Here is a 26137-nt window from a genome sequence, read left to right as displayed (position 1 = left end):
GCGCATGATATGATGCGCAACTAAATCTACTGTCTAACGCCAAGCGCATGATATGATGCGCTCGTTAAAACCTTCGTTTTTTAAAGAAACGGAAAGGTAAAAGTTGGCAATATATGTTTTAAAAATCAGTTTGAGTTCCTAGTAAACGATTTCAGTGATTTTATTTATAGAATTTGCGATGAAACAGTGGTATATATAATTATAAAGTCACGCCTTAATTTTAGTCGTTTGTATTTCGCGCGTGGTTTCGATCGTGCTTATTTAGACCACTTTTAGGGTTAGCACAAACGCATCGCGGAAATTCGTTTTTTTATACTTTAATTTATGAATCGAAATTAAATTATGTCAGCAATATTTCAATGATAATTGTGATTTGTAAATACTTGTGAATATATTTATACGTTATTTCGACTGTTTTAATATTGTCAACTGTTTTTGTGATTGGTTTTTATTGTTTGTAATAATTAAATAATAATAATAATAATTACTATTAAATACTTAATAATAAATATAAATAAGATATAATTAATAAAATATCAATATTAACTCTTAGTAAATATTAAATAATAATAATAATAATAACAAAAACGATTCCTTGTCGTAGAATCATTTTATTTTACTTGTTCTATTTATTTACATTAAATTAATACCATCGTGACCTAACAGGTTACCCCAATGCGTCACGATGGTCGAAAAGTTTATTATTTATTGTATATATATGTGTGTGTGTGTGTAATATATATTACATATTCCGCCTGGAGTGTAGATATGTTGCACTCTTGCCGGTCCCAAGCCCGGATAAAGGAGGAGGGTTTCTATCATGGAGCAAACCAACCAACGTGGATAAATCCAAATAGTTATGAAAAAATTACAAAGAAATAATAAATCCGCCCCGATTCATAATGACCTAGACGATCGAAATCTAGATAAACGATTGGACTTCAATTTTGGAAGCTGGAATGTGCAATATTACTACCAGGAAAAATACAAACAATATCGGAAGAAATACTAAAACTCAAGATATATCTAGAAGCCCTACAAGAAATTAGGTGGAAATGCCAAAACCGATCACCGGTTGTAGTGCCGTGGAAGAAGAAGAAGAAGAATATGTATATATTATAAATTATACATATAATTATATATAGTTAAATGTAACATCGTATCTTGCTATCAAGTTTTATTATTTATTATTTTTATATATAAAGAAATATGACAACCTTCAACAACAACCAATTGCAAACACCATTGATCAAAAACAAACGGTTTGGTTATTAGGGTTATTTTTGTGTACGATATATGTGATTTTGTATGCATCAAAGAAATCTTGTCGATTTGTAAATTTTTATAACAGGATGTAGGTCAGACGAAGAAAAAATGCGTTGCAGATTTATATATTAAAATTGTCTCAGTGTGAGCATGACCCTGCTTGTCGTTCGCTTGTATAGTGCCGCGCGCGTTCATGTGTGTGTAGGTGTGTGTACGCGAGCCAGCTCGCGGACCGACGAATAGATTTTTTTTTGTTCACTCCATATTTCCAACAATACGACTAAAAATGTTTGTTTATTGATATAATTAGAATGTTTAAACCATGTTAATCATACATATATAATTTTAAAATATAAAAATTGAGTATTTTGCCTGTAATGATGTGTTAAACAGAGTAAGTAGCCAAAAAATTATATCGCTAAAAACGCATGGCGTACAGCGAGTAATTAACAATTTACCGGTCGGCGGTCTAAGGGTTAATTACACAACATTTTAAATTAAAACTTGTGAACACAACTGAAATACACTATTTCATAAAAAACCCACATTTGAATTCTTGAACATATTTCCGGCCCGTGAGATTCATCACACTTTTAAAAATATATTCATTTTATAATGGTCAATACACTAGAGACAATTTTTCACGTAAAAATAATGTTTATAGTGTATCTAAATCTAATATGGAGATATATAATTTTATATGTGGCCCGCGGAGTTATGATACATTTAAGACATTTTTCCATTTAATTGTAAGACTATTTTGGTTGGCCACCCCAGGTTTCAGAAGCTTATTTTTTTCGTCGGCGTACTTCGTAAACTCTATCAATTATTTTCGAATAATTTAACGAACTAATGTGTTATTTATAGTTTATCTTGGCTTAATTTGTCTTACATAAACTTTTCAAAATAACATAAATTCATATTTAAAAAAATATATATTATGTATAATTAATAGTTTAATATATTTTTTAAAAATATGTGGATGCGTGCAAAAATAAAGTTGAGAGGTAATTTGGAACCAGTTGCGGACTTTTCACATCATACTTGCATGAATTCGTGTACAGAAAAAGTTATCAAAATGAAGATATATTAATGTATTTCTTTAAACTTTAAAAGAAAATTACCAATAATAAAAATAATCCATTATTTTATTTACTTTATCATTATTCTTTATTCATATATTATGGTTCGATCCAGGGCTGGCCCTAGGTTATTGTGCGCCCCAGGCAAAAACTAAATTTGCGCCCCCCCCCATATTAATACTTTTTCATTACATGTGCGCAAAAGTATAATTCAAATTAAAGTAATTTAATATTATATTTGACACCATATATTTGCGATTGTGGGTATTTAAGAATTTGTAGTTTTATTTTCGTCGCGATTTTTTACGCGTGAAATAATTTAAAGAGTGCACAGTAGTGTATACAAAAAAATAATATCAGATTATATTCTTTAACAATATTGTTTGATAATTTTAAGTAAATATTGCGCCTCTATTTGGTATCACGGCGCCCCACAAGATCTAGCGCCCCAGGCGATCGCCTGTACTGCCGGCCCCTCGGGCCGGCCCTGGTTCGATCTAAAAGTAATAATAAAAAGTCAAATGTCAATCTACAGATGAATGTGCTATGCAGTGATATCAAATAAACCAGTATAATAATGAAGAACGCTAAAACCCTATATTATCAATTATTTTTATATTTATAATAATAAATGTTTAAAAATACAATTGATTTTATCAATATTCTTAAATATTTATATTAACCAAAATACAATACCTATATAGATGGTATTTTTCTCATTCGTGAATGTTGCCAGTACACTGAAAATTCTTAGCGCGCATTTGTTTTAAAATGTCACTTGTTCAATATCGTTGTCATACAACCTTTACATCTATATAGTGAAATAAGTCATCAGTAAAATGGAAAACACCCAAAATCGCTCAATAACCTCAAATATTAACGATGTATTCGTAGCCAATGCATATTTGATAACTGACAATACAAAAATCAGGAATCTTAATCTGACACTCGAAGCAGCGATCAATTGTGTCAAGAAGGTATTTATATATGATTTTAAACCTTATGAAATATTTACTCATCAAAATCAATAATTTCAGAGCTTAGAATCTATAGAAACAATGTTAAACTCGAATTGTGATGAAGCTAATATTGAAAGTGAAATTAAAAACGAACTATATAAATGCTCATCAATATTAGAGTCAACTTTGTCGCTTTCTAAGCATTTAACTACCTTTTCTTATATAGAATTGATCGATATAGAAGTATTTTTGAATAGCGTCGGTCAAATGCTGTTCCATGTTTTCAAACATTGCAAGAATAGGTAAGAGTATATGATTTAACAAAATATGGTTGTAAATGATATTAAACATATTTTTCAGTGAAACTTTATATACTTCGTTCATTGAACAAATCGGTTCAAATATCACGGACGTCTTTAAAAAATGTCATGAATTACAAGTCCTTTATTTTAATATCTTAACGAATCATGTACAGTTTGATTTATCTGTTGATGAACAGTTGAGTACTCTAGAAGAAGGTATAAATGTATATACATATATATGTATTTTATACAATATTTATATATGTCTTAAATAACATTAATGATTTGTATTGTGCCTTTTAGTTTTAGATTTAATCGTTGATATTGGTGAGGTTGTTATTAATTTGGATGTTAAAACAATGGCTGAAGAGTGGAAGGGGTATTCAAAGCTATGCGAACAATACGCAGATTGGATTAAAGATCGATATGTACACGAAAAAGCTACGGAAATACTTTGCGACGAACTAATGAAACAATTAACTTTTTCACTGTCCGAAGTAAGATTTTAATAATTTTAATAAAATAACTTATGGATATTAAATCATTTTTTATATATTTTCAGAAATCATCTGATGCAAAAGATATTTCTAGATCTTTAAAGATCAGTAATTTTATATTAAAAATATTGGTAAAACTTGGTGAAGTTTTTCAAGGATGTCTATTAAAAGATTATACTCATGTTGTTAAATGCATGACTTTTATAAATCAGTGAGTGTCATTGCATTATTCTATAAAATATTATAATGTACTATTTTATTATTATTCTTTAGGTATTCTTCCTCGTATATGTCCTTCATTAAAATAAATCCTACTATTGCTGAAGGAATACAATCCCACATAAATATCGGAGCTGAATTGTTTCTATCTAATTTACTTACAGATTCAGGATTTAAATATGTATGATTATAATTGTATTTGTATTAATTTAAATGCAAATTAATATAAATATTTATATTTTAGTGTGTTATCGAAAATATTCCTGAACTAATTCAAGATGATTCTCTACAATTTGGTTGTGTTCAAATCTTGGTTAATATAATGAAGTTACTTTTACAAAAACGTGATGATGTTAGAGATCTATGGATAGATGATATTGTTTGTGTATTATTTGATATCATTCAATTATGTAAGTATTCGTTTAAGAATGTTGATGATTGCCTTTCAAATATATTTTCATTGAACTATGTTTTAGGTCATACGGAACTTCTGAAAAAAATAGAATTCGAATGCAGTTCAATCGGAACAATTTGCTTTTATGATTATATCTTACTGCGTCTATCTTCTTTGATCATTTCGAGCAATCGGTTGAATAAAATTGAAGAAAAATTGTTGGAGTCAGTTATGGATGTACATATTTGGAAGTCATTGTTGGCTTACGATGTTTGGATGATTATTGCAAAGTAAATACAAATATACTGACATTATACCGAACTCTTTCAAATAAATAAAATGATGTTTATTTTACAGGAATGCACTAGTAGAATTCAGATATAATCAGTTGACTTACTTGATTTCTTTATTTGAGAATGTTGATCATTGGCAAATGATTAAAGATACGCCTCCACACATTTTCATATCGAGCATTTATTGTAATCTGTTTATTTCCTTATCTAACGATTACAAAGTAAAGATATACAAAACATATCCCATTTTGAAATATTCGCACATTTGGAAGGCAATGGGATTATGCTACTTACCGAAAGAAGAGTTGTTGAATGATAATGTTAAACTGTTAAAGATCAGCTTGACATTAAACGATTGTAAAAATGTGCACACTAACAATTTTAAGGAGACGGTACTTATTTTTTATCTATTATAATAGAAAAATATTCCATAATGTGATATGAAAATTGCAAGTAAATTTTATTATGTTAAAAAATTAGGCTTATAAATATTATATAATATTGGTGCAAAAACAGCAATATCCACATTAAGATAAATTTATACAAAAATCAGTATGTCATGTTTAGAATCAATATCAGTCATATAAAATCAAACGGTATATTATATATAAGACAAAATTTATAATATCAAACAAATTTTACATTTTGATGTTGCGAGTTGCTATAAATGTATAAATATCAAAATGAACACAAGATCGGACATTATTTTATGAATTTTGGTTGTTCATTCAATTTTAATAATTATTTTTAATTCGTAATATGACATGATATATACAAAAAAAATATAAATATATAATTAATAATTAAGTACATCTTATGTATGTAGTTAATAAATATAATTGTGATTTTAGAGTAGCAGATTTCAATTGCTGGGAACGACGTCCATTGAACCATCAGAAGATGTTAATAAAGTTGCTTTTAAAATAACCGAAGCTTGGAACTTTATAAGCCAATACATTGACGGTAAAAAAGTATCACCAGACTTAAGCTCGTCGTGTATCAAAAGTTGCATGATATCATTATGCGATATTACGCAAAACATTGCGCCTTATATAAGCAATAATTTATGGACCAAGGTCAGTTTTTTTTATTTAATTTTATTATGCACATCGTTCAATTATTTAATTAATCTCACTTTCCAGATATTGATCAATATTATGACAGTAATTAAAAAAATACATCAAACGGCCGTTAAAATACTGATCTTACAACTGTTAAAATACTTTGTTTACAAAGAAATTGAGAACGACGATTATAAGAATAAATTGTCGAATCAAATCGCCGATACGTTTAAAGTTATCGTTAACGACGATTGTGATATGATTCGATTAATGACAATCAAGACGTTTATATACTTTGCGCAGAATTGTGTAAGTGAAGATTTAGTAATATGCATTGCATCAAAAGATAATCAGTTTAGAGATGTCAGAAATTTGATTGTGAAAAGAAAAGCTTACGATTCTTTAAACGAAATGATTGAAAAATATTATTGTATTGAAAATCAATTTAAACATGATTGTGTTAATTCTAGTGTAGTTGATGTTGTGGATGATTTTAGTGAAATTTTAGAAGATTTAAATGATAATAGTGATGAGATAACAAATTGTATTAAAATTATGAATGTCGAATGTGATAATTTGAAGAGTTTTGTGGTTAATAATTCTTTGTCGGAAGTTCAAAAGCGGGAATTGTTAAATATTGAAAGTAATTTGTATAAGATTTTACATAAATAAAAATAATTAAAAAGTGTATATTGTTGTTTATTGAATAATAACCTTTTATTTACATATTACAGATTGGTATCTTAAATTATAATACAAAAAATATTTAAAACTGAATTCATTCTACTCGGAGGTAATGAAGAGAAGACAAATCGTCATAACTAATTAAATTAAATGTTTGTATACATAGTATATAATAAATTATTAAACATTGATTTCATAAAATTTCTTTCAAATATACAGAGCAGTGTTTGAATAATATCAAATTTGTGCATCAATTTTTTTAATATCAAAGTTATCGTTAAGCAATCGAGTCTTAAAATAAATCCATCAAGAAGGTTTTACTTATAAATAGTTTTGGTTAAAATAACAAAGCTTTTTTCATTATATATATATATACAAAATACATATAGATAAAAGTTTAAGCTGATTACATACTTATAATTTGAAGTAATATATTTATATATACATATGTATATATATATTACATATATAAATAATAATTGATGTATGTATAATAAAATCAATTTATTGCCAAATCGTAAGTATATTATTGCGAAAAGTACACATTTCGAACTCAAAATATCCATAAAAACGGATCATATACTTTTAATACGTATTTTAGTTTATTTTATATAAGATAATGATACGGATGTGATTCCCAATATGATTTTACTTGGCACCTTCTACAATGATGATATAAAGTCTTTGTTACTTTGCAATGTTCAATACGCTCCCGTATATTTTTTTTAAATATTCGTTTTAAAATAATCGAAGGTCTTCAATTTTCGACGATGATGTCAATACGGAACAAACACGGATTAATGGGTAGATATGTTATATAAAAAGTAAAAAATAATATTTTCATAATATATAATCGTATAATTAAAAAGATTTCAACATGCAAAAAAATATGCAATAATAACATCGGAAAAATAATACTTTAATTATATCGACATTATAACATAATACATAAAAATAAATTATATTGGAATTTACATCGCATTGATATTAATAAATCTATGGAAATTTGGGAATCTGACTTACGCGTTATCAAGATCAGTCTTCACATCAAATCTTGAACGATGACAATGTGACTTTAGATTGGCACGAAGCGAAAACTGACTTAATATATAATGTATACTTTTAAATACGTTAAATCGATTAATGCAACAATGTGTAAATTTATATATATATATATATATTACGTAGATATTCTTTTCCGTTTAGTATCTAACATTACAGAATTACCTATCTAGTGCATCTATGATATCTGGGAATATATTTTCAGAACCATTCACATTAGTTTCACGCATCGAATATTATATTTTATATATTTTTTGTGTTTATATTTATACAATAATTTCATTATTAGAATAATAAAATGTTACAATATCGAATTATATACTGATCTCAATAAAATATAATTAAAACTTCTTTGAATACAAATATGTACAGCCAGCAGCGAAAATAAGAAAAAAAACATGAAATAAAAAATACATAAGATATTTTAAGTTATATACACAGACAAGACCTACAAGCAAATTCACACAAACACACGTACTACACTGGAACTCGAGTTTATAATAATTCTTTGTTATATTGCTCCTTTCGAATATGCGTATATACTATATACATATTATACGAACATACGTATACATATATTCATATTATACAATTTTGAGTATTATAATATCGAATATCAAAATTCTTTTATCTTATTTGATTGTTAATAATATACACCATTTCATTTATATATTTAAAAAAAATACAAGAAAGATTGTTTTGCCAAAAATGGCACTGAACAATGCGAAGAATTCATCACGTTACAGGGTATTCGTTAAAGAAGAATCATAAATATTAAAAACTAACATAGTTTCTCTGCTCGTTTAAAACAGATATTGCCATGATTTAATTAATACGCGTGTGTATGCAAATATACATGGCACACAATCACACATATACATAGTATAAAAAAGATAAACGAAAAATTGTGTACGTTTTAACTTACATTTATAATCTATATACCCTCGCAAATAGATAATATACAAAGTTCAGTTCTTTTACGTTAATAATATAACAACTGAGTTCAGCATTTTTTGCATTGTCTTTAAAATGAACAACGTACAAACAATATGAACCATGCAGTCGTATTTCCTTAAAAATATACTTAAAAATAAAAATTTATGTATATATATATATTTATATAATTTTCAACAAAGTAATCGTAATTGCGGGTCTCGCGGAGAGACCCATCTTTTTGACCATCCCTACCAATGCCTAAATTTACTAATAATTTCATTTATGCCCCATTTGCCTCTTTTTATCTTTTCGGCTAAAGCCTTTGACAAAATAAAATAAAAATTAAGGAAGAATAGCTTCTATACAATCGTTGCATTATTGCCTTATTAAATAAAAGTCACAATCAATTTACCCCAATATTATACTGTACAATTTGCGTTAGACGAGGAAGCGATATAATACAGGTTTATCGATAAACATGCAATTATATAATTTCGGTGAGGCAAATGCTGTTAGATTCATCGCACGATCACTCATCATAAATGTCTTCTGCTTAACGGAATGTTGAATTCAGTTGCTTTTACATAAACTATGCGTACAATCATCAATAATAATAATTAAAAACGCAAATAAATATAAGTCGCACATTGTGAACTTACGGTAATGAGTAAAAAAAAATACCATATAGCTAAACATGATGTTAACCTTCTGTAACACAATGCTTACGTGTGTATGTTTATAAATACTGTGCAGATATGAAGTGACAATTATTTAATACGATAATAACACAACTTTATCACTTCTTAATACTCCACTTACTTAAATATAAATTAGTTACATTAATTAATAAACGAGATTTGTAAGAATTGTCAATCAAAGGGCTAAAACCATAAGTCCACAAAGAAGCAAACGCACGGAATCTCTCTGCAACCACTGTATTTTTTTATTGTAATTTGAAACTTAAAAACTGCAATCGACGAGCACAATCATGCCATCAGCCTGTACGTCTGCGGCTGTGCCTGTTGCTGCTGCTGCTGTTGATTCTGCTGCGTCGGCTGCTGTATGTTCTGTTGTTGCGGTATGTGATGCATCTGGTGCTGCTGCATGTGCTGTTGCATCTGGTGTTGCTGTTGCAAGTGTTGCAACTGATGCTGCTGTTGCATGTGCTGCAGTTGATGCTGCTGTAGGTGCTGCAGCTGGTGGTGTTGCAGATGATGTTGTTGCACCTGATGATGGGGGAGTTGGTATTGCATGTGATGTTGTGGTTGATGCTGATGTTGCAGAGGACGGTGGTGGTGTCGTGCAGGGCAGCGGCTCGGCAGGGAAGGCTTGTCTCAGTAGGCTGACGCCTCCTTATATTCACTGCCCTCCATGGTGAAGAAGTCTTCCAACTTCCATTGGAGAGTTTCGAACGTCGGCCTCTTCACGGGATCTTTGTGCCAGCATTCTAGCATGATCTCGTAAAGAGCGGGCGGGCAACCGGGCGGACACGGCATTCGATATCCGTGATCCACTTGATGCAATACCTCCGCGTTGGTCATGCCTATAAAATAAAATCAACATTAAAAACGGAACGTATTGATTCATTCGGTTGTTCATTATTGAACTTACCAGGATATGGAATTCTTCCATAGGTGACGAGCTCAGTCAATAATATTCCGAATGACCAAACGTCAGATTTGATGGAGAATTTGCTATAATTGGCGGCTTCGGGAGCCGTCCATTTGATAGGGAATCTTGCACCGACACGCGCTTCGTATTCGTCCTCCTGTTGATTACCCAATATGATTAGATCAATTTACACAATAAATAAATTCACAATTTCTAAATGCAAATATTACCTTAATTAATCTAGCCAATCCGAAATCTGCTATTTTAACAATATTACTATCAGCGACTAATACGTTTCTCGCAGCTAAATCACGATGTATGTAGTTCTGAGACTCGAGATATGCCATACCAGCAGCAATCTGCGCCGACATATCTATGAGTTGAGCTAATTTCAACCCTCGACCTTTACCTATGAAAGCGTTACAATTTAATACAAACGTTCGTCATAACTGGAAGTAGCGTTTAAAATTAAAAATGTTACCTTGTAGGAAATCAAGAAGCGATCCATTCTTCATAAGTTCAGTTATAATATAAATGGGTTCTTCTAAGGTACACACGGCATACAGCTGAATAAGCTTGGGATGTCTTAGTTTTTTCATAATTTGAGCCTCGGCTAAGAAATCTTTTGGATCCATGGTGCCAGATTTTAAAGTTTTGATAGCTACCGGAGTGGTATTGTTCCAGAGACCTTCCCAAACTTCGCCAAATTGACCGTGTCCTAATTTTCGTACGAATTTCAGAGAAGATCTGTCGATTTCCCATTGGTCCCTTGTGCGATGAGATAAACCTTCAGTCACTGGTTTTTCGACCTAAAAGTTAAAATTATCGTTATATATAAGTAATCTGATAAGTTGAAACATGATATACGTTGCGATCGTGACACTGAAACGAAATAATAGTTTCTCATGCGCGCGCCGTAGCATGAAGAATCGCGACATTGAACTTGTATATATGACAATAGTTAAAATTACCTGTATGCATGGTTTATTGAGACTGACACAGAGACCGTCGGCATCTTTTGTGTAATGCTCGACGAGCTCCTGGAGAGTTCTGAACGTTGTGCGCCTCGCTATGAAAAATCCGCCTTCGTCTAATTGTCTGATGCGGTAATGTTTCACGGTGTCGCCGTCGCGCACTGTAATAAACGCGAGTGACGATAACATAATCGAACAATGTTTTTCAAAAAAAAATAAAAACACTCACCAGAAAGGGAAAAGTCATTGTGTCGACTTTCGGAGTCTCGGATGAGGAAAGCACCATGCTCGTTTTCGGGCAACAGTAGCTTTTTCTCAGCTTCGATCCGCTTAATCTTACGGAAGTACCAACTGTGAATAAAGAAAATTAAACGTTAGTATGAATCATAAATAAGTCAATTCTGTTTTGATTATAGTAAAAACGATCGAACAATGAAGTATATTTTTTATATACTAAACGGTGAGTCATATTCAGAAAGTTCGCATGAGTATTATTACATAAGAAAAAAATGTTTTGATATAATAAAGAAAAGTATTAATCATAGTAGAATATGTTTGTTTTGGCTGAAGTAGTGGACTTTGAAATAAAACATACAAAAAATCAATTGTCATCAAACAAATTGGTAATAATTTAGACAGACAGTGATGTCCATCTATACGTGACTTTAATTATTACCAAATGTCAGTCAACAGTGTTGATTTTGCATTTAACCTAATTTTTCCTTTCATTTTGCAAAAAAAAAATATGTTTCGGTATCCATAATAAATTAATTACAGATATTTTTTTATGAAGATGCAATAAATACAATTTTTCGAGAGCAATATTTCAACACTGATCTTATTCAACAAAACCACATAGCAATCCTTTCAGCTATTGATACTACGAGGCGAGACTTTCGATCTTATAAATACATAACATTAGTCACGCCCGCCCAATGACAACGCGCTAAAGAAAGACAAAGCGTTTCGACGAAAAAATTCAACGACACAACCTTCGACAAACAATCAAAGGCCGCAAAGGAGTTCACGACCGACCTTGTCGATCTATTATTCCACGTGCATCAGGAAATGTCATAGGAGAGACGATATAGTTCCGTCGCGTAAAAATGACAAGCAGCAGTATGAAGAGCGGTTCTCAAACTTTGTTGCGCTCAAAAGATCGATTCGAGTTGGGTTCATTTTTTCCGATTCCGTTAAAGAGTGATACTGTATTTTATGAATCGTCTGATCATCGAGAACGGTATAGCGATCCTAAAAAGTTGAGCGCCATACACAGCTCGGCAGGAATCCAGCGGCGGCTCGCATGAACGTGCCTCGAATCGCCAATTATATTGGTGAACGGCGGAAATAGTTTTGGAACGCAGCGTGTGCGAAGCACGCACCGGAACGATGCGCGAACATAGCATTAAACATTTAACACTCGGACGCAATCGTTAATTACCTATTATAAACGCGGCTGACATTTGATATGTGCCATCAGAAAAAATGCAATACACGCTCTCGAGTCAGGGGTTTACATATATCTCGCTTCAAATCAAACTAAATTAATTCAATAGTAATAAATATATGATCGATTCTTATATGTTAAATAACCATTATAACTGAATGAACTTCAGCAGATATACCTGTATTTTATTCTAATCAGATATTCATAATAAAATAAATCACGGATGATCTTCAAAATAATGCACTGCGTTTTATCGATTTTGCATTTACCATTGTTAATCTGATCAGGTACAAGTCATTGATAAATCACAATACACTATTGCAGTTTTTCAATTGTACACACACACACGCATCAATATCACATTATTTTCATTGTATTATCGTTATCGTACATATCCGATAGCACCATATCGTGTTTATTAGGCAAATCTTCATTGCTTTCGACGCGTTAAGCACGTAGTAAGACGGGAAAAACACATCTTATCTCAAATATTTATTGGCAAAACAAGAGACACTTTACAACATTACAACAATAATTAAGGAAGAAAACCGCAAAGTTGTGTCAGCCGATCACGAAACTCGGATGGTAATTATCATCTTGCACGAAGGGTAATATAATAACAACGCATTTTTTAAATACTCAAAATTGGGCACAGCGACTTTCCGATCATGAGCGAGGTATTTTTTTCAAGAATCACCTGCAATTGTCAATATTGGGCCTCTGGAAATGGGCTCTACTACTACGGCGCTCCAACATTCCCATGTTTAGAATTATTTTCGGCTATGCGGTGGTTGTTGTCCGGAAGACGCGATAGAAACATCTCGTACTCGAAAATCGAACAAAAACGAAGAAAGTAATCCGAAAAAACAAAAAGCTAATGTACACAATCGAATACGCAATTGGAATGAAACGAGTCAAAGAAAACAATTCATTATCAAGACGATTGAGATAAGAATTCCAAACGATAAGGGCCATTGCGAATCTTTTAATTGATCGAGTATATAAATATATATATATAGAACATTTATTTTTTTTGAACAAAAACCTATAACATTATAGATTAAAACTACGTAGTAGTACTATAACTTATATTGGTCTAGTATTTATCTACATTTTGGTATAGTTATTAAATAAAAAAAATAGTTTAACAATTTAACTATTATTTACACGATGAATGAATAATATAAAGTAATATTTTATCAGATCGTTGACAATTTAACTTCTGTTACATAATTATGAATTGCCGTAAAAATTACCTATGGTAGGTACTTATAACATGACTTATAAATATCGCATTACGAACGATTAAATGGAAAGAACGCGCATTTTTAACAGCACAATCTAGTGATCTCATCGACATATCAATATTACGGTTCGGTTATTATTGCTCACAGGAAGATTGCTTACGTGCATTTAGAGCTTCCAAACCGGGTAAGGAACCGAGAACTGGGCAACTTTAACGGGTACACGGTTCTTTTCATTTCAATATGATGTTTTTTTTTATTAAGCATTTGTTGTCATACGATTTTAAAGAAGCAAAATTCTCCGTCTTTTTTTTCTATTTTGCAAATCTGATTTAGAGATTCAAGCCTTCCGGGCAGCGCATTCCCATAATGCATGCATTAGGGCGCCATGTCGACGTCACATCTCGCTTCTCTTTTTAGCGTCGTCTTGGAGGCGCCTCGCTGCCGCTCGCGCCGACTTTTACTATAGGACCAAACAACCTAACCTTTTTTTTTAATGATATTGTATTGATTTGTTCTCATTTCGGTATATCTTGTAATTGTCCAGCATCATCCAATCTATGACTAACTGATCCCGCGATCGCAGCGGCGTATGAAGCGACGCCTGTGAGTATTTGTGGAACTGATTTCGGCGCCGGCGTGAAACGTCATCGTGACGTCACTGTGGCGCTCTAACGCGTGTATTTTGGGAATTCGCTTCCGGGCAACGATATTCGGTGCTTCCAAGAAGTCCGTTAAAATCACAGCTGCATACAGAGTAGGTAGTGATAAGCGGGGTATTGAAAAGGTAAAATGATTTAAGATTAAAATTCAAGATTATTCAAGATAAAATCGTAAATTTGAACTCCGAGCCTATAATAGTTGTCAAAAATTACCCAGAACCGAACCGAGTACCCGGTTCCTTTATAAAAAATACCCGAGAACCGGATAATTAATTTGTGCGGGTATTTGAATGCCCTACGTGAATTGCTCACACGAACATTGGTCACAAAGCAACTTGCTCATACGAAAATTAGTCGCAAATCTATCGATCACAAGGCGATTGCTCATACGAATATTGCTCACATATGAAAGTTGTTTAATTTTAATATTAACAGCACACAAAGTGAAAAATATCAATTTATGAAGTAAAATATTGATAAATATTCATACAATATTTTTAAAGTACTTTTTTCCGCTTTTAAAAAAAAAATCTCCGGCTTAAAAAAATAATGTGGCAATTATGTATTTTTGATTTAAAATATATATCAATGAGCAGTGATAGATATAAACATACAGCTATGGCCAATTGAAAGTTTACATGGTGGTTTTTATTTATTTTATCAAATTTGATGCATTTTTTCACTTTTTTGAATTTATAATAAGTAATTATAATTGTTAACTTTCGTTTTCCGTTAATACTGCTAAAAAAATACGGGTATTGTAAAATTAGGAATGTATAATTGGGTCTATTCTGGGAAAGATGTATTTTTTTCGTCGTCCTAGCAAGTGCATAATGGCGAGCTCCAACTCAACATGTGCGCGTGACCTTTCTTTGGTTCTATTCGTAGAAAGCAGTATCGAGGACATTTAAAAATTAGAAGATTGTAAATAAAACACTTTTATAAGATCTTAACAAAATTATTTTGACGTAATTTCACCTTTACTTTTAATAAATTCTTGTATTCTGCCTGGCATCGATAAATACAGATTTTCAAATATTTTATAAATATCATATTAAATAAATCTATAAAAATCGTATCTCAATGAGTCAGATATGAACAAATTAATTTTTTTTTACATTTTTGTAGCTTTTTTTACGTATTTAAAATTTGCAAAATTCGTCAGTCCCTCGTGAATGTTTCAATAATTTGTACGCAATAAACATTTTCTTAAACCGTGTGAGCAATATTCGTATGAGTAATAGCCTTGTGAGAGATAGATTTGTGTTGTGACCAGTTGCCATGCGAGCATCAGTCCGTTCACCCAATATTACGATATAAGACGACAACTATTGCTCAATATGCACTAATCAATCAATCGATATAAAAAAATGATTATGAGACACGATGCTTCTGGACGATACTCATTATCACAACGTCGTACGTGTGTAAACATTTACCAGGCGAGTGCGCTTAAAAAAAGCACACAGCGCCTTTGCAATGCGAGAGCAAGATGCGCGTAAACTTCAAATTTATCTATAAACGACCGTTTCGAATTATCGAGCAAACACGAATTCGGCACCGATAACTAAACATGCACGGTGGAAAAGTTGATGCCAATGTGGACTCTTTCCATTTTCATCGCTAACGGATTTTCAGGCGCTATTGTCCGCCCCGGAGCGAACGAAAGCCAGCTGAGAAGAATCCGGTCCGGAAGAGTTCCAATTTCGCCGCAACGACTCGAGATAAATAAAAATTGATTGCGCCGGCGAGATTTATGTGTTATACGCAGGTATGTAGACTTAAAACGGCGGAAGGGGGTGCGGGGAGGGGCGACTTTAGGCGCCGCCGTCCGACCGACTTTGCAGCGCGGCCGCCAATCAATCGACGATAATGGCGAGGAGCGGACCGGTTAAATTCTTAACTCGACTCTCCAAGACGACGTTTAACCCGCGAGCACGCACCGGTCACGTGGCGGTTAGCGGGAGCGCGAAGAAAGTTCGCAAAGGAACGCGAAAAGCTAAGGAGAAAAAGCGCCATCGAAGATGCGGCTCCGCGATGGCGCGTTTCGGCTAAGTAGCCTGAACATGTTGAAAAAAACAATAATATTAAAAAAAAACTTTTAGTAGCACTAAGACACAATAGAAAATTTGCGATTAAAGTGGTAACATAATTGCATCGATTATAAGAATACCGATTTCTCAGAATAAATTAATATGTGCATATGTACGGTGAGAGATTTCGACGTTTGGAAAAGCGACAAACCTATTTGGGCAAAAAATAATACTTTAGGGCAGGGTTTCCCAAACTTTTTCAGCGACGGAACACTTGGCAAATCCGAAAATTTTGGCGGAACACTTAACTTATTTTTTAGGCTGGGTAATTCATAATAAAATAAAACATGTTATTAAAGAAATGTTATTAAATTTATTTAATAAACATAAAAATGCAAATAAATAAAACTACTAATGACTGATGATTTTGGGTTCTTAAATAACAATTTTTTTTTATATCAGGCACAATTTTGGTTAGTTGTATTTTCATAACTGCCGTGGCGTGGAGTCTATTTCTGTATTTTGTTTTTGTTGCAATATACTTAAAAAATCCCACTTCGCATAAATACGTCGTGGAAAACGGAAGTAAACAAACCAGAGCTTGTTTTGACACCTTGGGGAACTCTTTAGTCAGACTCGCCCAGAAATCATTTAATGGCTGATATTTTTGTTTCAAATCAGAGTCATTAACTAAATTCTCATAATCCCTTAAGCCCACTGGTTTTACTGTCACGGAAAATGGATTCCGAACCCAGGAATCGTCCTTACTAGTTTTCGGAAAATATTCCGAAAGAGTTATTTTCAAGTAATATAGGTGTTCTAAAAATACTTGTGAAACTTTTATATCTACTTGAAAATTCAATTCATTTAAACATTCATATCCAAGACAGGAAAACAATCAAAATTATTAGATTCAACCGATAAAATCTGAAATTGTATTTTTTTATCAAAAGATTCAATTTTATCTCTCATATTAAAAATTGTAATACTTTTTTCTTGTAATTATAAGTTAACGTCATTTCACTTTGTAAAAATATCCGCCCGATATGCAGATGTATCAACCAGGAAGGATTTGTTAAAAAAATTATAAAATGATGTTGCAAATTATTTTGTGCTTTCAAGAAGACTAATAATTCATTTCGAAGTTCATATAGTCTTATTAGTACTTTTCCTCTGGATAGCCATCTCACTTCAGTATGTAATAAAAGTGCTTCATGTTCACTACCCATTTCATCGCACAAAATTTTAAATAATCTGGATTGAAGTGGTCTAGATTTTACATAGTTTATCATTTTCACGGCTACTTCATAACATTTTTTAAATTTGTGGAAATTTTTTTAGTCAACAGTGCATGCCTATGCAAAATACAATGACTGCTAGTAACATATCTAGTCACATAAATAAAATTCGTATAACAAGCACTAATATCGTGTGATTAATTAACAAAAAAAATATTGTTTAAATACGATCAAATTTTAAAGTTAAAAAAAACAGCACCGACTTATGAAACTTTTCCCTCCAGATTTTATACACATCAATGTTAAATATTTAACACATATTTTCAAGCTTTTTTATCAGATTTATGAACAATTTTTATGTACTAGCAAGACTAACAATTTTTTTAATCTACTCTAAATTTTTGTGAAATATCTATTTAGGCTCCGCGGAACACCTATCTTGGATCCGCGGAACACCAGTGTTCCGCGGAACATAGTTTGGGAAACCATGCTTTAGGGAATAAATATAATCCACGTTGCACATAAAAAAATACAGTTTTTAACAATAAAATATTTATTATTCAATGTCATATTTAATAGCAGTACTAGGATTTTTTTTTTTATAATAAAGTATCATCGATACATTTTTTATAATATAAAATTAATAATTAATTAAGTTATGAAAATTATGACGTGCATTTGATTCATAGAACAGTATATTATGGGTTATATTGTGTATATATATATAAAGATATAAGCACACACACACGTGTATGTAAATTGAATAATTTATAGTTGCAAGATTACAATCGTCAAATTTATATATAGACCATGCGCATATTGAACAATTTATTACAAGATTGCAACCGACACATTGTTGCTGAATATTAGAATCGTAAGATTATTTTCAATATTTGATAGCTTTCGATTTGGCTATTATAGCACAATGCAAATAATTTTACAGTTTAAAGTTAAATAAATCACAATATAGTCGTTAAATTGCTCCCGTGAAAGCACTTATATCAGCATGTGCCGCGAATTGGCCCAATAAACCGCCGGCGATAAAACGAAGACGTCTATCGGGTCGAAAGCGCATTCTCGCAAAATGCATAAAAACTCATCACAAATGCGACGGTACGCAGCATGCGTATGAATCGTACATAATGCATCTTTATGTGTCATAGGTGCGATAATGACAATGAGAAAAGGTCAATACAGCTTTTGCGTAATATTCAATAAAATTAATTCAATCGGAATTATGTCACACTTTTGATTTCGATGCATAATGACCGTATGAGTATATTATGTGCGACACGGTTGATAAATTATAATTTATGATTAAAACTACACATTAAACACGAAAAGGAACGAGGACTTCTGCGTACTAGAGAAGAAAAAAAATTGTTATACAACTTCTATGCAATTGAATTCCAAGGATGCTGTCGATGTTTATAAATGGTATATAAAATGCGAAAAATTCCTATATAGTTACGTTTCGCGATTGCATTGAGCTATGTTAATTCGGAATTTGAGAAACGCAAGAAAAGAAGCGTCGATCACCGCTACCGCCGAAGACGCATCTGACACGGCAGACTTCCCTTATGTGGAATAACTCGATTGAATAGTGTCATTGACATTTCGCAATCGAGTAATAAAGAGACAGTAGCGTGGCGCGGTTCCGTTCGAGACATTGTTTTCGTCTCGTCGCGAAAAACAAAAACACGCCAGAGATGCGGAAGGAAATTCGAACGGCGCGGCTTCGATGGACGAATTTCCAAACGGCGAGGTCGGTCGGAATACGTTTTCTTCCTGGTCGCTTTCTGGGTCGGCCCTGAAGTGGCCAATTATCGCCGGAATTCGCTGAAACCGCGAGAAAAATCAACCGGATCTAAGACGATTTTCACCGGTGAGATACCGCAATCGTAGCGCACGATCGACGGTGACGTAAGCGATCGATCATCGTCGCCGAACGGGTCGGACGAGCGAATCGTAACGAAAAAAAGAGAAGAGATTTCGTCTCGGTTGGTAACAACGGGCGACAGGTGAGCGAAAACGTCAGCGGCGACGCGGCTTCTCGGAACCGAGAACGAAAATTAAATTAAAAAAACGTAAACTGCATCGAGGGTCAGGGAGAGATCGACGCGCAAGGACGGATGCGCCTTTCGGAGAAATTGCACGTCTCGTTAAATTCGCAGCCTCGATCGACATTCGACGGAGAAAGTGAGGTAAAATATTGAAAAAAGGTTCAGTCGGACGACCTCTGGCGTTTTGTTTTCATCGAATGCGCTACGATTCGGGACGTCGTCGTTTGCATCGAGACAATCGTCCGCGGTTGGCCTTGCTCGTTTGCATTCGGAATAGTCAATGAATAATCGGCGAACGAAACGAAACGCGAATCGAACTTACGCACGTACTTACGGGAGAGTCGCTAATTTGACGTAGGGATCAGTCGAAGGCACGCTGCACAGGTCCGACGAGACGCTGGAGGTCGTCGACGTCCCGGATAGTCTTCTGGTCGCCTTCGCCCAGGCTGCTTTCTGTTTCTTGACTCGCTTGTCCGATCTCAGCGCGAGGAGGTGCTTCTTGACCAGGTCGTGCCACTTTGTGCCGAGGGGCGAGGGCGATTCTTCCTTGCAGCACGTCATTCCGTCGCTGTGCCGCCTGGACGCTTCGCTCTGAAGGATCATCTCGTTCGTCTTGGGAGGGAGACTCTTGCGCCTCAGCTCCGGGAGGACGTCTTCGTCCAGGTCGGTTATCCATCTCGATACGAAATCGCTTCGATCGTCGGCGCTGTCGGACCGGTCGGTGTTAGCGTATTTGGGGTTGTATTCGATTCTGTCGAGACTCACCCATTGACTAGATTTAGGCTTAGATTTGAATATCACGTCGTTCTCCGGATCGTCGAAATCGAACGAGCCGATCGACGACACGGATCGCTTCTTGCGGGGAACGTAGCACCTATGCGGCCGACAGTTCTTGACGAGATCGGGTTCGGGCTTGCAAAAATTGTCCGATTCCTCCGCGGGAGCGACGTTAGCGTAGAGGCTGTCCGCGGAGGAAGTCGAGTCGAAGCTGAGCCGGGGCGCGGCGAGCGCGAACGTGCTCATTTTTCTAACTCTAATATCACATTTTTGAGGAACGGTCCTTTCGGGAGGCGGCGGCCGAAGCTCGGCGCGCTCCTTGGTCTCGTTGATGAAGACGCAGGGGACTTGAAGCTGCTGCGAGACCTTGCGGACGGGGACGGAGCTCTTCTCGGAGGAGTCTTCTTCGCCGTCGGGAGGTTCGTCGATCTCGGCGTGGGTGGCCGGAAGCACCAGGCGGCGGGTGGCCACGAGGCGGAGGAAGTCGGTGACGGCGGCGAGATGGGCGCCGGTGACGGCCCCCTGGAGCCGCACGGCGGACACCTGATGGGGCACAAGCTGGTTGTCCCGAACGCACCAGACGACGGGCAGGGCGGAGCTTTCGGATACCATGATTCGGGCGGAGCGCGTTCACATGACTGACGGACAAAGGAGTCGTCGATCTCGGACGATCGGCGAAGAGTGCGCGCGACGCGTGCTCGTCGGTGCGCTGCGACCGCGAGACTGTCCCGCGGCGCGATAATGAACTCGGGTCCAGCGCGCCGCATCCGCCGCACATGGCCCTTCGCGGACCGAAAGCTCCGTTGTCCCCGAGCGGGGCGATAACGCGCGACGGCCGCCGCCTTCCCCGCGTAACTTTTCGAGGCGATTTCGTAACCGCAACTGGCGTTTTCGCGGAAAAACCCCGTCGAGCGATTCGCGCGGAGGCGTTACTTTCGCAACGAAGAGTACTTTTAATTTTATTTCGTGGGAAGCGCGAGTCGGTCGAGAACATTATGCGGAAAACTGGCAACCAGGTCAATAGTTCAAAGCCGGTTGAGCCCCTTTATTTACGACAGATCTCCTCCTCACCTACATGACCATCGGCGGTCGTTTTACGACGTTATTGTGCAGAACGCGTCCGTCTGAAAAAATCTACGCGACGATCTAGATTCGACGAGGCCGGAGCGCAAATCGGTCGACGGACGTCGCGCGCTCTTCTGGGCAAATATTGATTATTTAGCGAACGGTATGCGATGTTGACACGAAACGCATCGGACGAAGTGCATCGACGTCGACTCGATTGCGCAAGGACGCGAATGTGAGCCTACTTTTTTGATTCTCCGGCTCCGCTCGAGAATCCGCGATATAGAAAATAGAAAGTGACACTCGATCCGCAATAATAATTACAATTATGTTAATTGGCGATCACCGCGAGCGCAATCGCCATAGAAACCAGCCGGTGGCGCCGTATTTTCAAAATGACCCGGCAAATTATGCAATTCGGATACTCGCGGAGAGCCTAGCGACGGGCGTCGAAACGTTTCGAAACGACGCCGTCTTATCAACGGGAGATCCTCGGCAATGAAAGCGAAATTATGCAAATACGAATCGAGACGCGACGACGTAACGAAAACCCGTAACGAAGCGGGGCGCGTATGACACATTATGTATATCGCACGATCGAGGGCGAGAAAAACATAAACAAAGGACGACGCACAACTGGTACAAGGCGCGCGTAGTCCTAAAACACAGATACGTGTCTATCGAGAAAACTGACGTTTCGCAATCGCCGAAAACGCCATGCGCATAAATGAAAAACTCGACCGAAAATAAGAAACCCTACTCGAAAGCGGCGTCCTTTTCGATGCGATTTATCACAAGACAGTTCACTGTTATCTGACCCAGTTGAATGACATGTCTAGCGTTCGCTTTTGCGCTGGGAGATGTGATAAAACAAACTCGAGATGGTCAGAGACAAAATAAACAGCCGTCAGAATGCATACGCTGAGATACCGCGACAAACGACGGACAGCGTCGTTATTTCTCGACTTGTTAGTAAAACGTAGCAAAGACGAATCGCGACAAACGAAATAGTGGAACACATGTTTCATTATATACATGTCTTATCAGCGATGAAACTGAAAATATTCGTAGCTCTCGTAAAGCACTTTACGTAAATGACAATTCTAACGATAAGAAAATACTACTACTTTTACCCACAATCTAGCACATCTCGCAAGTCGCGTTGGGTGAGCAGCGCACACGCTCTGGGCGCATGCAATTCGTAAGTGTGTTGCACGTATAATAAAAGTCAAACGTGAGTAATACGACGTAATATTGACCAAAATTTAATCGTTAGCATTCGCGGCGCGTTCGAGCCAGATTAAAGTTTTGGATTTCGGCCGCAATCTAAAAAAAGAGCTTCGGAGGTTTTTCGTTTGAAGAGTCCGTGAGGTAGGTCTGATTAAAATACGCGAAACGACCGTGGCGCGGGCCGATTCGCCGTTTTACGACTTTGTTATCGCCAGTGCGGTACGTACGAAAAACGCGTTGGAAAGTGACGCCGTCGCGATGAAATCGCTGAGAAAAACGCTAATTGACGAGAATATGCAACGATGAAGTAAGAAGTGGATATGGAGTGAAAAGAAATCGCACGGCTCGGCCAGAAGAGATAGCTCGTTCGGCGTGCTATAAATAGACGAGCGCTAGACCGGAATTTTCGATATCGGACAGGAAAAACCAGTGCGCGCGATTTTTTCCTCTCTGGAAAATCTCGCGCGTTTCCGAAAATCTGACGATCTTACTCGCGCCGATTGATATGGGCGAAGGCGTGCGCGCAAAATAATTGCAAAACTGCAAACGTCGGTGGTCGCGCATTAGAAAACGGTCTCGTATCGACTCATCAATCGGCGAGATTCTCAAACGGCGTTTCGCAAAGTCGGCTCTCTTTCAAAACACCTGATTTAATCGGCGCGAGCTAATTGGCGTATGACACCTTATATCTAATGCATAAAAACATATGAAAGCTTAATCTGAGACACTAAGGCTTAACCAAACAGAGGAACGTATAATATATGAGCGACATATATTAGGGGTACCCAAAAGACAAGACGTTTTTATACTGAATAATTTTGACGGTCAGTTATGACTTATTTGTTGTTCGGGTTGCATGTCCTTCTTTCGGTAGTGTTTGGATTAACATCTGTAGAGTGCGTTACGAACATAACAACAACAAAAAACACCGCAAGTTTCAATGAAAAATTTCATTCCGAGTAATGTGTTTTTACGCACTTGTATGCTGTATGAATTTCACAAAAAAAAAATCTGTAACCACAGCAACCAAAAACATTTGTGCTGTGTCTACAGTTAAGTTTTATTGGTTCGGCAATTTAAAACATGGTTCACAAGATTTAAATCTGTAAATTTTTGTTTGGAAGACAAGCCTAGAAGAGGACACCAAAAATCATCGATGACCGCATAGCTGCAGAAATTGAAGCCAATACAGAGATATCGATTCAGGAGTTAAGAGATAAAACAGGATATTCATGATCTAGCATTAAAAGAAGTTTAAAAAATATTGGGAAGGCGTGTTCCACACGCACTAAGCGACGAGAACAAAGCGACGCGCCTGCTTCATACAGCGAGAAAAAATTAACGCGCTAGTATGGAAAACTGTTGCTTATTTTCCATATAACACCATCAGATTACCATTTATTTAAGTCTCTACAACATAACTTAGATGGTAAAAATTAATAGTGTAGCATTTCTTTCTGAATATTATAACTCACAGCTAGTCAGTTTTTACAAATGTGGGATTAAAACTCGCCTGATCGATGGAAAAAGTTGTATCTGTAAATAAATTTGTTACTGGAAAAATACTTTTCATTTAAAAAAACGTCCTTTTTTCTGGGTACCCCTAACATATTAACTGTATACTCTCACAGTTGCTTTTGAATCGCATTCGATTTTCAATTTTCTGTCGCGTCTAAGAGATTAAAATTAATCATTACGATTGAGTATAATCACCTCAGATTAGATTTTCGTATTATGGACGAATGTCAGAAGACGAAGGAAATAATTAAAAATCGAGCAAGTTTGTAAAATATACGATAATCAGTCGTAACAGTTTTTTTCAGTGCGCATAAAAATATTTTATATACATGCTTTAACTTTATCGTAGACTACATAGCTATTACATTGGCGTTGCCTGGGTTTTATTTATCCCAATCTTCTATTAGATAGGAAAAGTAATCAAAAAAAGCTAGGCTTAAAAGTCATCTGGACCGTCAACTATTGCTGCTGTAAGGGAAAGTGTAGCCGAAGACCCGGAATTGTCGATTCGTCGGCGTTCGCAGCTTTTAGTTTTTTATGGCTCCTTTTGGCGAATTCTGCAACTGAATTTGCAACTGCATCCGTATAAAATTCAGATAACACAACTGAAACCCAGAGACCATGGACAGCAAAAAATGTATGCATATTGGGTGTTGGAACAGCAATAAGTTGATGCTGATTTAAAAAAAAATTATTCTCTAATGAGGCATATTTCCACCTCCCCGGGTATGTTAATAAGCAATTTTGCCCCATGTGACGATGAAGATCCTCATGTGATTTATGAGAGAGCATTACATGCCCAAAAAGTGACTTTGGTGCGCATTGTGGCCAGGCGGCGCTAGCGGGTCTTACTTTTTTTAAAACGATGAAGGTCGGACTGCAACATTCAACGGTGAGCGCTATAGGCGCATCATTTTTGGCACGAAATTGAAGATATTGACGCGGAAGACATGTGGTTCTAATAAGACGGCGCAACTTTTTACACATCGGTTGCAACGTGAGGGCCATTTAATCATGCAATTTGTGTATTTTGTAAAAAGATCGGAAGCTGAAGTTATATCATACTTTACATACATAAAATTTGTAGAATGCCTTTCAACGATTTTAAAAACTCATTTTAAGTGCTCTCGAATATAAATATTGATATTCATAAACATGATTTTTTTCTTATACTGAATATCAAAATAAAACTGCACTGTAGCATAATATTTTATTAAAACTAAATAAAAACCTTGAATATACATAGCATAAAAATATGACTACCTACGTTTTCTGAAAAAATAATTTACCGATTTTATTTTTTTATATCCAATATGAACTTTATTGAACTCATCAATGCTAGTAACGTAATAAAACAGATTTTGACGAGGACGATAAATTAGCATCATTTTTCGCAACGTCTATAAAATCGATTTTTATTATTTATTGTAATATTAATGTCCTTCGTCAATTCAACAAAGACGATAAAAATGATTTCGATGACACTTTATATATACACAAAAGCACTCTTCGAGGTCGCG

At 35.3% G+C, this 26137-nt stretch overlaps 3 protein-coding genes across 4 annotated transcripts in view; 1 reads left to right on the top strand and 2 right to left on the bottom strand.

Annotated features, from left to right (window-relative positions):
- Window positions 1-3082: 3082 nt before the first annotated feature.
- LOC148229754 (uncharacterized) lies at window positions 3083-6761 on the top strand. The gene is made up of 11 exons (XM_088198035.1): window positions 3083-3325; window positions 3386-3609; window positions 3668-3825; window positions 3913-4106; window positions 4172-4317; window positions 4380-4506; window positions 4570-4735; window positions 4802-5009; window positions 5077-5404; window positions 5864-6088; window positions 6155-6761. Exons 1-11 carry the CDS (start codon window positions 3188-3190, stop codon window positions 6743-6745), a joined length of 2505 nt encoding a protein of 834 aa, XP_088054161.1. The 5' UTR covers window positions 3083-3187; the 3' UTR covers window positions 6746-6761.
- An 833-nt stretch (window positions 6762-7594) lies between these two features.
- LOC148229752 (tyrosine-protein kinase Src42A-like) overlaps window positions 7595-26137 on the bottom strand; it is a 46194-nt gene continuing 27651 nt past the window's right edge. Inside the window, exons 1-7 of one of the 2 annotated variants that reach the window (XM_088198036.1) lie at window positions 20362-21534; window positions 11570-11691; window positions 11338-11501; window positions 10848-11175; window positions 10597-10775; window positions 10367-10523; window positions 8129-10298 (exon numbers count right to left, since the gene is read on the bottom strand). In XM_088198036.1, coding sequence (XP_088054162.1) covers window positions 10090-10298; window positions 10367-10523; window positions 10597-10775; window positions 10848-11175; window positions 11338-11501; window positions 11570-11691; window positions 20362-21416 — 2214 coding nt within the window. In that variant the 5' untranslated portion in view covers window positions 21417-21534 and the 3' untranslated portion in view covers window positions 8129-10089. Of the gene's footprint in view, window positions 10299-10366; window positions 10524-10596; window positions 10776-10847; window positions 11176-11337; window positions 11502-11569; window positions 11692-20361; window positions 21535-26137 lie in introns of those variants that run through there. The other variant, XM_088198037.1, reaches the window with a different exon arrangement.
- Window positions 9612-10008, bottom strand: LOC148229753 (uncharacterized). Its single transcript, XM_088198038.1, has one exon. It carries the CDS (start codon window positions 10006-10008, stop codon window positions 9742-9744), a length of 267 nt encoding a protein of 88 aa, XP_088054164.1. The 3' UTR covers window positions 9612-9741.

The sequence above is a fragment of the Plectrocnemia conspersa genome, unplaced genomic scaffold, assembly GCF_051122295.1.
Source record: "Plectrocnemia conspersa isolate PC_06_02 unplaced genomic scaffold, ASM5112229v1 ptg000011l, whole genome shotgun sequence".
In the NCBI taxonomy this organism is placed as follows: Eukaryota; Metazoa; Arthropoda; class Insecta; order Trichoptera; family Polycentropodidae; genus Plectrocnemia; species Plectrocnemia conspersa.
The sequence above is the reverse complement of the archived record's forward strand: the minus strand, read 5'-3'. Positions and strand labels throughout refer to the sequence as shown.